The 14,809-nt window shown below is 38.2% G+C and overlaps 1 protein-coding gene across 1 annotated transcript in view; it reads right to left on the bottom strand.

Annotated features, from left to right (window-relative positions):
• The window catches only part of LOC134217619 (uncharacterized), a 394,075-nt gene that overhangs the window by 70,076 nt on the left and 309,190 nt on the right, over positions 1 to 14,809 (bottom strand). Inside the window, exon 5 of the mRNA XM_062696420.1 lies at positions 2,460 to 2,881. Within this exon, the coding sequence (XP_062552404.1) occupies positions 2,460 to 2,881 (422 nt within the window). The remainder of the gene's footprint in view (positions 1 to 2,459; positions 2,882 to 14,809) is intronic.

The following is a 14,809-nucleotide window of genomic DNA, read 5'->3' as shown; positions in this document are numbered from 1 at the left end:
AAGGGAATTACTCTAAATGACCTTGAAAAACATTTTCATTATTTTAGTCACAAATTAAATGCCTGATAGAATAAAAAATGCGGGAGGTTAAGAGTTCGAGTTTTTCCAGAAAATAACTTCTTCGATTTGTTATCAATCAGTTTGAGATGGGCTAAAAATTTTACGAATAAATGTAGTAATAATTCCAATAATTTTTCCGAAATCATTTAAAATCTGTTGCTCATTTTCAAATGAACTTAATTACACCAAGCATTGGTTATTTATATACCAATGAAAACATTCCCAAACTTCTCTTCATTCCCAAAAAGAGCAATAAATATATCTTTATCCTTAATGCACCCCTTCCGCCAGATTTTTTACGACCAAACTTCACCCGAGCCAAGCCGCGGAACAAATTACGATCGGTATTCACGCGCAATCACTCCCTTTTCGCTACCGTACTACTTCAGCAAACAAGTTAAAGCTCAAACGCTCCTGAGTGGAACCCCCCACTGCGATCGTAATGACCATCAATATTCTTCCACCAATTTCCAATGGATTACAGTTACCGCACTCTATCTCCCATTAGGCACTTCTCCTGCTCTACTGTGGTCCCGTCGCAGAGCCCACAAATTAATGGCACCGCGATGAAAAGAGCTCTAAATCTTTGCTCAGGCCCGTTCTTTCCCTGGCCACTTTTGCTCGCCACAGATGGCTTATAAATCATCTTTCGCAAACTGCCCACCTACCGCGGGTTTCCCTCACTCAGCGAGAAAACGGGAAAGCCATCATCTTAATTGATTTTTTACATGCCGACAGCTTTTGTGTCCTTTTTTGTGTATTCTGTCGTTTCGGTAGCTGCAAAGGGCACCAAAGCGCGCCGTCCAGCTCCCGGATGATATATTGTCAATTAAAAATTTGATTCTTTTTCATAAATTATTCCATCGTGCTAAATAGAGAGGTTGAAGAAGACGAGTCCGAGGATGGGGCCCTCCATTGAATGATGGCTGCAAAATTGGAATTTATTAGGACCGACGGCATTATGACAACGACGACGACGACGACGACCAACCGGAAGAGTCAATATCGAAGGGACGATGACGATGGGACGGTGGCATGTTGGCAATTTGTACCTTGCCGCCGCATCGTGTGACAGTCAAGTGTGCTCGTTTGATAAATTGGTTCGGAAAACGAGGTAATAAATTTTTATTTTTCCCCGTGGTGGTTTTACGCTGGAGAGCTCCTTTCCCGATGGATTGAATGAGTTTCCGGGAGGAAATTTGAAATTTGATGGAAAAATTACATTGTGTGCGATTAGAGTTGGAACAGTCTGGCGCAGTTCTGAGTATAATGGAATATTTATTAGTTGGGTTCAAGTCCCATAGAATGTATATGGGTGTGAATAAATAGAAATCGGGAATTCTAGAGTACATAGGCCTTACAATAGCAGTATTCAACGCACAGTTTTTACCATAACTAATGTCGTAGGGGCCCTCCTTAGCCGTGCGGTAAGACGCGCGGCTACAAAGCAAGACCATGCTGAGGGTGGCTGGGTTCGATTCCCGGTGCCGGTCCAGGCAATTTTCAGATTGGAAATTGTCTCGACTTCTCTGGCCAAAAAAGTATCATCGTGCTAACCTCATGATATACGAATTCAAAAATGGTAACCTAGCTTAGAAACCTCGCAATTAATAACTGTGGAAGTGCTTAATGAACACTAAGCTGCGAGGCGTCCCAGTGTGCGGATGTAATGCCAATAAGAAGAAGAATGTCGTAAAATGGTAACCGTAAAAAACAATTTACATCAATAAGAATTTGAAAATTGCCAATGGAAACACGCCTGAAGACGAAGATTTACTGAAGATTAAAATTGTTAGCAGTTTCAATCATCAAGTTCCATTGCAGTTATTTAAAGATATTTATTCAATATGACTAGACCTTACTTTGTTACAGTAAATTTAGTATTTTAATATTTTAACTGACTGTGCCAAATGGAATATGTTAATACTTCAAGGTAAAAGGGCCCCATAGCGTAGTTGGCTACACGTTAACCTCACATGTGAATGTTCAGGAGTTTGATACCCAGCCCGTGGATGCACGGCATGGACAAGACGGTCACAATGGACTCACGATGAGATGAACTGGCATCGACAACAATAATAGGCAATGGATATCTTAAAATAGATTCTGTGTGGATTCTGTAGAGCAGAAGACCACAGTAGATTTCGACATAGTAGCGGTTAAGTAACACAAAGTGCTCAATAAATAAATAAAGAGATACTTTAAGGTACTGTGTTAAAAGAGTTAAGAAACCCGGAATAGTTGTATATACAAGCAGAATCGGACTACATTATTGCGGATAAAAGTGGAAGCAGATCAATTATTGTAGATACTTAAACAGTGCTCTCAAATGCTTGGCAGATATAGTTTGTTTAAAAAATAAGAAATTACATAACAAGTTCCAAAAACTCATTACTCACCGACGCACCGGTCTCCAACCATTTTGAATCCTTTGAAGCAAGAGCAAACCCGCGTCACGTTGTCATCTTTCACGAAGCACGCTTGCTGGCAATTATGTTTCTTTCCGCATAAACTTCGGCCATAATTGTCTCCAGCCTGAGCCACGCCATCCACTGCGGTTACCTCGTTCAGCGAAGATATCGTCAACGGTGCCGGGGCCGCTGATGATGATGATGGTGACGACGATGGCGACAAGGATGGGAACGACAATAATGGTGGCTTTTTTATTCGAACGCAGGACGGCCGCTTGCCAATCCACCGCGATTTGCGGCAGATTAGGTTCGAGTTGTTTCCGTTTGCATTCGGAAACCGGAATTCGAAGCCAGCTCGACAGTGGTATTCGGCTTCCAGGAAGGAGTTCTCCAGTCCGTACACGTCGTTCCTGCAGATGGAAGATGAGAATAGGGTTGACAGTTTCAATATCATGTTTACATAATGTTTTTCACTAAATATTTTAAATCGACCTAAGTTTAGGATTCTGGTGTAATTGGCCTTTCCCATCAATCTTAACCTCTGTTATTAATATTTTTCCTTCAAATATGCTTGACTTAGTAGTTAGTTTACGATAATGATTTTTATGTATTAACAAATTATTTCTTGAAATTTTAATATGGATTTAATTTACTTGTAGGTACTCGATACTAAACTGCAAGAATAATACTTGGGAATGATTATTTATTTATTTCATTTTAGAACTATTAAGAAGCGATATAAAATATAGTCTGTGAAGACTCCAACAAAAATATTCAAATTCAGTAAAGAATTCTACTGTTATTATGGTGAGAAACAGATTCTAATTGTATACTATGAGGAATATAAGGATAAATTCTTGAAATATTCAAGCGCTTCTGTAAAAGAAATAAGTATCTTATCTTTGAGAAAAAAAAAGAATTAATGTCAATTCAATTGAATAAATATACTAGGGGGGATGACGGCTTTGGCAGGTTTTGTTCTATTATTGGCAGGGGTTTTTTTATGACTGACTAGGCTCAAATTTGGCCTAAACATTCTTTGCATATCGAAGAATATTGTGGCCAAATTTCATAAAATTTGGTCGACAAAAACCCCCCTGCCAATAATAGAACAAAACCTGCCAAAGCCGTCTTTCCCCTATTAAAAATACAAAAATCTAAAAAAAATATCGAAAAATGAACAAAACCACTTTTTTTTGAAAAGATAAATATCAATCACAAATTTTTAGTATACAAAAAAAATGGCAACTAAGGACTGTATCGAAAATAAGTTATCCATTTTCAAAGTGTTACTACTCAGAAGATCATGAAGGTATTGGTTTGTTTTACCCTGCAATCGATGTATTCATATGCTAAGTTTCAAATCAGAATTAGTTTGTTTGTTGAAAATTTGTTGTTTCCGATGTATCGCAAATTGAAAGTGATATCGAAATTCTAGTTTTGGACACATGGCTCCGTAAGAAGGGCATAGAGATGGATAATTTGACCAAGCGTTTCGCTATCCACCCCCAAAGGTAAAAATTCATGTTCAACAAGCTTAACTAACAGAATTAACATAGGGGAAAATACCTATTCTTGGCAGTCTAAGACATTCGCCAAATTGAATGATAAAAATAATGAATAATTACACTAAAACACAGGTATAGTTCAACTGGTATACATTCGTATGCTCTTCCTTTGATGATTGGTGTTCACTTATATCTTATATAATATCTTTTACCACAAACCTAGTAAATTTAATATAAAGTAACAGGTCAACGTTTCTTCTATTGGCATAGCAATTTCTATTATCAGCAATGATTTTGCTCCCTTCAGCAACTAGACATGGAAGTAGAAAACTAGTAATGTATTGGTGCCAGATGCTGGTTGTTTATATCCTCTAGTAGTAAAATTCATTCATAATTCATTCATAAATTCAAACAAAATCGGCCGCACGCTCATCTCGCTTCACTCAATTTTGGGAGAAATTTTATTAATTATCAAAACTGGATTAAAACAAATGAATTTTAGCCTTGGCATCAATTTTACATATGTCACGTGGAAGATAGGCAAAAACATTTAAACACATTGTAAAACAAATTTTACCCCTTATGCGGCCAACAAAAAACAGACGTGAATGGCAGATAGGGTACCCGTGTACCCAGATATTGACAATTTCATAACTTTTACTATTTTTAACCTATTTGAATAATGTTGGCCATTTTGGAGAAGGGAACTTACATACTTTTCGTCCGCTGTCAAGATTTACATCTTTTGTCTTTTGTAATGATTTAGAGTCTTCACGCGTAAGCAAAAGTCTATTAACCAGTTTCAAATATACAACTTGCTCTTTACGGTCCTTAGATTTGAAGGTCCTTACATGATATTTTTGTTTCATCAAAATAATCATGGGGGTTGTGTACAACGACGTAAACTATGTAAAACCAAATCTATACACATAAGATTGAGCTGGAGCCACCTCATTCGTACACTACGTTTCACAGTCGAATAATTGATAATACCCTAAAAGTAGGCAATTATTTATGGTTGAAATGCGCTATGTAGGAACGGGAATGGTTATGATTTTTTTGATGAGCTTGGAAAGTATTAAAGTTGCAAAAGGAAAACGGTTCTGTCAGCCACATAAGGCTTAAAATACTACGGTGTGGCTATCACTTCTGATATAGGGGAACTGGGGGTAGGACGCCCACGTTAAGGAAAATGCCATTTTTATCAATGAAAACCACCATTTCAGCCAGTTTTCATCAGCGCATACTGAAGAACAGCATATCTGCGACTGACTACCGATAACAGATATCTAATTGTCCATTTTTATTGCACAGAAATTTGATTTTTTAAAAGCACCCAAAAAAAATGATTTTGAAACCATGCGGGGTGAGATGCGCCAGTGGATGGGTTAAAACGCGCATGTGCTTATCGTACTGATTTTCATTTTAATTGCCTACATTAAGGCAATTAACCGAATGTTTCAGCTGTTTCGGTCATACGAAATGAGCATGGGCGTAATGCCCCACACCGACCTCAGAAGTTTGAAGGCCCATAAAATCGTTTTAAAACCATTTTTGACGACGATTTCGTGTGGACCAAAAAGAACACGAGTAAGCAGCATGGCTCATGGCTCAATTATTAATTTATCAATGTATAACAGCGACAGAAAGACTAAATTCCACCGAGCTAGAATTGCATCAAAACACGCAAAAATCGTTTTTTCGAGTTTTTCATGTATAACTAGAGAAAAATCATGAAATATATGTATCCAATGGCAATATTTTTCATTGCTTTATCGTATAGACTATTGAAAATAATCAAAATGGGGATATTTAACCTTATTCAGGGGTGGCGCGTTTTAACCCCTATGGGCGTGCTACCCCCACTTCCCCTAATTCATGGTCTGAGTAAAAATCTGAATAGAAGCATTTGTATTCTAACACTTTTTTTAAAATAAATGCCAACGCCGGATATTTTGTTTGTAGTTTTGCTAAAATCAAATCACATGGAATTGTGCGTGGTATTTTTTTAGCGTGTGTTTTATATGCTCACAAACACATTTTCTCGCTCTATTCCGAAGTGCGCTGCTGCCAAAGAAAACGAACAGTCCCAATTTTATTTAGTGAAACATAGAGCAAATATTGGATAAATTTGCTATTTGTGGTGATAATCAAGTGGTAATAAAGTGTAAAAAGTAGTTTACGTACCTAATTTGTCGTATCATACACGATAAAGAGAAGAAACAGGCGATCCAAAAAGTAAGTAACAGTTTGCTTTTCGTCTGCTGCTTTCTTGGGCGATGCAATAATGGCAAGGATTTCGTAGGTGCAAATTTGTTTCGGTGATTAATTCGTCAAATCTTGCTACTTTTACACAAACAACTTATTCAAATGAAAGCCTAGACTTGAAATTGTGTGATTGAATCAAATTTATGTTCATAAATAGTGTATGTTTGCTGGAAAACGCAAATATTGTTGAGGGTGCCAACAAATGTCGCACCCTGCCAAAGCCGTATTCTACCCTATATTGCTAGACAATTCTTAATAAATTTTAAAAATGTATCCTATTTTATTCGAATAAAATATTGTGGATAACTTATTTTCGATACAGTCCTTAGTACTACCCTGGATGTGCTACAGCTTGGGAAGTCTAACATGATAGAGGTGCGGAAGCGAATCAACGAGCTTTATAACTTCGTGAAGGACAAGCACAATGTCACACGTAGATCAAGCTTCTAGTGACGAGCATTAAGTTCGCCGTTAAAGCAGCCGAACACGAACAGAGAGCCGAAGCAGCTGAAAAGGTGCTGAAAGAAGCTGCGGACCATACAGCAGTTGAAACAGAGCAGGCACCTGAGAACCTCCGAATCACTCGCATGGAAAAGCGAGGTAGCACAGCCAATAATTTTGTAAATTCAACGACGTGTAAAATTGCAGCTGATTCCAACAAACGAATAAACATTCGATATTCAATCGAATTTGATTGAATTTTACAAGTAAGCATAATTTAAATTAATTTTGATTAGGAAGAACACTAATATTGATTGAAATTTGCGTTTATTTGCATGCTCCAAATATGTGCATGAAAACATATTTTTATCTATGAGGGACTCGCCCCGAGAACAGGAAGTCACGAAAAAGCAACGGAACGTGCAAGACTTCGCCAGCATGCTGTTGGAACGTGTCAAGGATGGTGACTTGTAGACCGTGGAAAGCCAGTCGGAGAAGAGGAAGAAGCAGAAGGAGAATTTGAAAAAGAGGAGGGAAGAGTAGAAAAAAGAAAAACGTCGTTCTCCTTGGAAGAGAATCAAGGGTGACGCCCTGATCGTAGAAGTGAGCGATAAAACGTCGTACGAAGCGGTCCTGAAGCAGGAACTAAAAGACTTGGGTTAGTAAGTGGTGAGAACTAGGCGTACGCAGAAGGAAGAGTTGCTGTTCGAGCTAAAGAAGGATCCTACAATCAAGAGCTTGGCCTTCCGGGAGCTCATTGCCAATTCATTGGGCAGTGAAGGTAATATAAGAGCTCTAAAGGCAACTTTCCGGATAGTTGGAAGATCGAGAAAGTAGTGCTCCTCGAGTCAAAGGTGTGCGCCGGTCCAATATTCGACGGAGGCGGCGTTTGTCAGAATTTTGAACAGCGGCGGCGGTGTTTTCGGCGTCACGCCGAATTCCATTTTAGCCGGCAGCGGCGGCGGCATGAATCAGCGTGGCGATTTTTTAACTACGTTTCTTTATTTTTTTGCATTTTTTCGGGATATCTTCAAGACTTTAAAGGTAGGATCATTTGAATTTCGCATGAAAAATCTAACTTCTCCAGAAAATTCTATAAGTTTTTTCAAAATTTGGAAAATATTTTCGGATTTTCCACTGGAACTATTTTGAAGTTTCGAGAAATCTCTGGAATAACAAAGAGAAGCTCTTTGGAATACCCAAATAAGATTGTTTGGAATATCAGCAGAAAATTCGTCGCAATTTACATGAGAATCTTCAGAATTTTCACGAAAAACTGTTCTTAACTTCTACAGGAAAATCTACGAAAATTCACGGAAAGTTTCTGTTGAGTAAAGCTGGTAGAAGCTGGTAGAACGGTTGTATCAACTAAGGGTATGCGATAACACATTTTTTCCTGACGAAACGAAACGAAACGAAATTAGAAATGCTATTGTTCGTTCGAAACGAAACGAAACGAAATTCAGATTTTTTCCGAGACTTTGAAACGAAACGAAATCGAGGACCATTTGATTCGAAATTTTACGAAACGAAATTTAATTTTTTTCCGCGGAATTTTTAAGGAATAGTTTTTTTTTGCATTATATACCTACATAATGCAAAAACGAATAAGAAAAATCCGCGAGAAAAAATTATTTTGGTACCAATTTCGGCAGTCACCAGTGTGCCCAAGTGCACAAATTCTTCTACCACCTCGATTTCGTCACCACCGATGCCAACTCGCGGTGGGTGGCTCACATTGTCTTCTCTTGAACCTCTTCCTATCATGTACTTCGTCTTAGACGTGTTGATGGCTAGTCCGATCCGCTTAGCTTCCCTCTTCAGTCTGATGTAGGCTTCCTCCATCTTCTCAAAGCTACGTGCCATAATATCTATGTCGTCGGCGAAGCCAAATAGTTGGACGGACTTATTGAAAATTGTACCACTCGTGTTAATCCCTGCTCTTCGTATTACCCCTTCCAAAGCGATGTTGAATAGCAGACACGAAAGACCATCATCTTGCCGTAACCCTCTGCGGGTTTCGAAAGGACTCGAGAATGCCCCTGAAACTCGAACTATGCACATCACCCGATCCATCGTCGCTTTGATCAACCGTGTCAGTTTATCCGGAAATCCGCGTTCGTGCATTAGCTGCCATAGCTGGTTCCGATCGATTGTATCATATGCGGCTTCGAAGTCGATGAATAGATGATGTGTGGGCACGTTGTATTCGCGGCATTTCTGCAGTACTTGGCGAATGGCGAACACCTGCTCCGTGGTGGAGCGTTCGCCCATAAAACCCGCCTGGTACTGCCCCACGAACTTCCTTGCAATTGGTGCTAGTCGACGGCATACAATTTGGGAGAGTACCTTGTAGGCGGCGTTCAGAAATGTGATTGCGCGGTAGTTGCTACAATCCAGCTTATCGCCCTTTTTGTAGATGGGACACACGACACCTTTCATCCACTCCTGCGGCAAAACTTCCTTCTCCCAAATCTTGGTAATGACCCAGTGCAATGTTCCTTTCGAATTTAGAGTTGAAAGAAAAATGATCGATTCTTCATTTCAGAACTTAATTAGACGTGTGAGCACGATAGTCTATTCTTCGGTGAGAAAAGATATATGAATTACGTTTTATACTTGAACAATAAAAAAAAATAATTGAATAAATTTTCAGTGGAAAGCTAAATGCGTTTCTGTTGAAGATACAGAATTGAATAACGTAGTGAGATTTAGTGAAGGAATTTATATGTATAGTATTTTGAATAGAGGAAAGGATTAATTGTGCGGCACTGCCGAATTTTTTTATGAAATGAAAATTTGAATTATTAAGAAATCATTCCGAAATTCCGCGAAATTCCGTTTAATTTCGTTAAATGTATTATTTTTCTGTCGAAATTTTTAAAATTTAACGATACGAAACGAAATCAGAAAATCAGATTTCGCCATACTCAAATTCCGCGGAATTTCGTTTCGAATGCCCTAAAACGAAATTTTTCGAAATACCGCATATGCTTAGTTATAACGTTGACTTTCTCAGTCTGGAATAATTAAGACGGATAGTTTGGCAACAGTAAATTATAAAGAATTTCCGCGGGAGGCTCTAAGTAGTTTTCGAGGAAAATTCTCTAAAATTTTCACGAGAAGTTCTCCGGAAGTTTAATGGAAACTTCTTTAGAATTTCCGCAGAGGATTGTTCAACATGTAGATTTCAATAAAAAAAAATCTATGGATTTCAACGAAAAATTGTTCGAAATTATTGGATTTCTACTGAAAATGCTTTGTACAGTAGACGTTTGTCTACTGTTTGAAAATCATTCAACTGCAATTCGATCATCATCATCAGTTACATCAGTTTTGCAGTAATCGGACAGCTGAACTTCATAACGTTGTCAAAATCGATGATCTGCATTGCGCTGCACAATCAGGTGCACTTCTATTGCATCTGACGTCGTCTAACGATTGTTTGACGTTAAGAATGCGTCGCATTTAACGAACGGCATTCGCTAACAGAAACGAAATGTTGCAGTTATTGAACGACTAGTGTATTGTCCAAAAGAAATTCTTGGGAAATTCCATTGGCCGAAAGCATACGGCCGAACTGGTAAATTGGCCGAAAAAATCGTTTGCCCTAATTGGTCATTTGGCCAAATAGGTCATCAGTCCGAAAATACCATTTGGCCGAAATGGTTGGTTGACAGAATGGGTCATTTGGCCGAAAATATCGTTTGGGCCAACAGGTCATACGGCCAAATATCAATAACTGAACGAGAAATTTGCAGTTGTTGATCACCCATCATACTTAACAAAGAGCAATCAATTTTTTTTCCTTGAAGAAGACACCGATGTCGAAACGTTGGACAAAATTTTAAAATTTGTTCTAATAAATCAAACTGCAAAGCCGAAAAATCTTAAAAATGAACGGGTAATTTAATCAAAAATATCCAGCCCAATGACATTCACGTTGAAAAGGCCTTTTTGTTAAACGACCGTTTAACGAAATTTTGTAACCACTATTTTTGAAGTCGATACTAGCCTTTAAGGCAAAAGTCATCTACCCAATTCCCATTAAGCCGAACTAAACGGTTATCCGATTGAAAATAGTTTGACCAAAAATGTTCTTTGACCGAAAGCGATTTACAGCAAAAAATGGACATTCAGCCGAACTGTTAATTCGGCCGAAAATATCGTTTAACCGAATAGATCATTTAGCCGAAAATGCCATTTGGTAGGAATGGTCTTTTGGCCCGAAAATGTCTTTCCTGCAAAACAACCTTTTCGGCCAAACGGAATTTTCTGTCAAATGACCTATTCGGCTGAACGTCTTTTTGGGAAAATAATCAATTGAGCAGAACGACAATTTTCGAAGAAAGTTGCAGAAAGGACATTCTTAGGCCAAACGGCTTTTTCTACCAAATGACAATTCTTACCAAACGGCATTTTTGGTCAAATGATCCATATTTGGTCAAACGACTTTATCAGCCGAACGGTATTTTTAGCCAAATGACCTGCTAGGGCAATCAACTTTTTACAAATTTACCTTTTGCTTTCAGCTAAACAACGTTTTCGGTTAAACCAGTTTTGACCTGATAACAGTTTCCGTTAAACGTTTAGTTTTGCTATAATATTATGGTACTTGGCTAGATGTCTTTTGACCTAAGGGCCAGTATCGACTTGAAAATAGAGAGCTTACGAAATTTTGTTCAATGGTCAATTGACAAAAAGTCTATTTCGCCAAACGAGTTACCACTTTTGACCATATTACCCGTTCAGTCATTGATATTTGGCCGTATGACCAGTTGGACCAAATAACATTTTCGACCAAATGGACCATTCTGTCAAAAAACCATTTCAGCTAAACGGCATTTTTGCCCAACGATCGTTTTGGTCAGAAGACCTGCTGGGGCATACGGCTCTTTCGGCCAAATTACCAGTTTGGCTGTCTGTCGCTTTCGGTCAATGGAATTTCCCAAGAATTTCTTATCGAAAATAAAAAGAATTTTCTGGGGAAATCAAAAAAATCCGAGCATTTCTCCGTTGTTTTAAAGTTGGCTATGCCAAAGTAGCCGTCTAGTGATGAACTTCTTCCTGCGAAAAAATCACTCTTATAAAGGATAAAAAAAACTGGCCTTCTTAATAATCTAGATTGACAAAGTTAACGTTAAAGTGTCCCTTTTACCAATTATAATTTTCTGTGTAAATTTTAAAGAATACTCAACAGAAACTCATAAAGAATTTTCCGTGGATATTCCGATTATTTTCCTGTAGGAACTTTCCGTGAAAGCTTTGAAGAAATTCTCATGAAAATTCCAAACAATTTTCCTTGGTAAATCCTACGAGCTACTCTTGGTAATTCCAAAGAGTTCTCGAAACTTGAGAGGAGGTCCCGTGGAAAATATAAAAAATAATCCAAATGAATTTTCTAGAAAAAACTTGAATAATTTACTAAGAAAGTTCATTAATTAAGAACAAAAGATTATCCCGTTAATGTTTTGAAAATATCCAAAATGACCAATTCAGCCGAACGACATTTTCGACCGAATGTCCATTTCGGCCAAAGAGCTTATTCCGCTATTAAGCTATTTGGCCAACCGATTTTTTCAGCTAAAGGAACTATTCGACCAAATGACATTCTCGGCCAAATAATATATTTTGATTTAGACAGCATCTATTTGCTAATAATTTGTTTTCAAAAATGAATCATCACAATTAATTACATATTTTGATCTCATTTTGCTGAAGATTACTAAGGCTATTAACAAATCCACCGATTCATTTAACTTTTAGTTAAAATTTGACAGTTCAATGGTTATTTCTACGTGGTTAAAAATAATTCTGCTCCGGAGCATGGTTAGATTTGACAGTTCGATAGTTAAACTTTGTTAGCGAGAAAATTGGCGCCAAATCCATTTTGTTTCAAATAACTACCAATCTGTCAAAACTCAAATGGGTCGGCTTCGGGGTAAAAATTTAACCACGATGGGGAAATAACCATCGAACTGTCAAATTTTAACTAAAAGTTAAACGAATCGGTGGAATTGATTGATATGACATCAAACTGTGTACTTATTTTGTTATCGGAAACCAATAGTTTTCAATTTGCTTTCATCGACAGCAGGAATTTTTTTTTTTTATTTGATTTCACAGTAAGTTTTTTCTGCTATAGGTACGTTTTGTTATTTTAACCGTTAAAACGACCAAAAAGATATCAAATTGAGTAAAACATAATCGATGATTTCACAACATTAAGAAAAAGTTATTGATTTGCTCTCAATCTTTGCTCGAGTAGGTTTCTACCAAATAGTGTTTTCGGTTAAATGACATATTTGGCCAAACCACTTTCAGCCTTGTGGTTTTCAGCCAAATGGACTTCTGTCGAACTACTCTGCCATTCAAAAATTCATTGTCAATTAGATTTTTTTTCATTTCAACGGGAACTCCTTCGCAATTTTCACACGAAGTTTAGCTTAGTTTTTACGGATAGCTTTTCGAGATTTGAACAAGAAATTGTACGGATTTTTCATGGAAATCATTGATATCTTCACGGAACATTATCTGGAGTTTCAACGTGATGTTGAAGAGATCTATCAGGAAATTATACGGAAATTCCAGTGAATCTTCGGAATGTCTACTGAAAATTTTGCGGACATTTTCAAATGATAAATTTTAAACGGCGGCGCGCCAATGCAAAAATGTCGGCGGCGGCAGCGTGGCACGGCGGCGCAACCTCTACCCCGAGTAACCCAATTTAGGTCGATTTGGTTGCAGCAACTCATATGTGACTGAATTTGGCTGTGTATAGGCCACAATAACTCGTTTATGACAAGTGCGCTGCTAGGACTACTGCCGAAACCAGGGAAATCGCCGATGAGTCCAGCATCGTATAGGCCCATACGCTTGCTCGATACACTGAGGAAGCTGCTGGAAAGGTTTATACTTACTCGGCTGTCGCAGTTCACGGACTTTAGAAAATGTGTAAAATCTGGCATCACTTCAAGCCGTACTAGACAGCTATTTGCTTTCATTGAAAAAGTTAACTTTTAATTATTAGATTCTAGGCAAAATGAGCACTTCTATAGAATGAATTATATTCACAATTGCCATATTCAAACACGAGGACGGGCAAACACCTACTTCTGTAGAAGGGCTCACATCCACCATTGCCTTAATCCGGACCAGTGCCTACTTTTAATAAAGGAATTACATATTTCATTGCCTTTTTTCGGACAAGCGCCTTATTTTGTACAAGGGATCGTTTTCACCATTGCTTTAATCATGGCAAACGTCTATTTTTAAAGAAGGGATCACATCCACCATTTGCTTATTCCGGGCAAGCACCTACTTTTAAAGAAGGAATTACATCCACCATTGATTTAATCCCGGCAAGCGCCTACTTTGAAAGAAAGGATCGCATCCACCATTGCCTTAATCCGGACAAGCACCTTTTTAAAAAGAATTGAATTACGTCAACCATATTTTTAAAGAAGGGATCACATCAACCTAGATACCTTAATCCGGGCAAGCACCTACTTCTAAAGAAGGAGTTACATCCACCATTGATTTAATCCTGGCGAGCGCTTACTTTAAAAAAAGGAATTAAAACCCATCCACCATTGCCTTTATCCGGGAAAGCGCCATATCATATCGGGAGCGGGATCATATCCACAATTGCTTTAATCCTGGCAAACGCCTATTTTCAAAGAAGGGATCACATCCACCATTACCTTAATCCAGGTGAGCGCCTGTTTTTTTTAAAAAAGGGATCACATCCACCATTGCCTTAATCCGGGCAAACACCTGTTTGAAAGAAAGGATCACATCCGCCATTGCCTTAATCCGGGCAAGCGGCTATACCCGGCTAATTATGCTTTCTTCGAAAGAATTACGTCTCTTCAATTCTATTATCGACCGGTGCGGTGTTATATTCCTCACTAGAAAACAAATTAAAAACAACAAAAAATTATGGAAAATGTATGCTGAATGACCCCCCCCCCCTATTTGACGCTGTTAATGGCGTGATGAATTAGTGCGCAAACTGTGCAAACGCCAATTCTGAGGAATGGTGCATTCTGGCAAATGGCTTTCTGGCAAATGGCTTTCTGGCAAATGACTTTCTGGCGAATGTCATTCAACCGGAGTGGG

The sequence above is a fragment of the Armigeres subalbatus genome, chromosome 2, assembly GCF_024139115.2.
Source record: "Armigeres subalbatus isolate Guangzhou_Male chromosome 2, GZ_Asu_2, whole genome shotgun sequence".
In the NCBI taxonomy this organism is placed as follows: Eukaryota; Metazoa; Arthropoda; class Insecta; order Diptera; family Culicidae; genus Armigeres; species Armigeres subalbatus.
The sequence above is the reverse complement of the archived record's forward strand: the minus strand, read 5'-3'. Positions and strand labels throughout refer to the sequence as shown.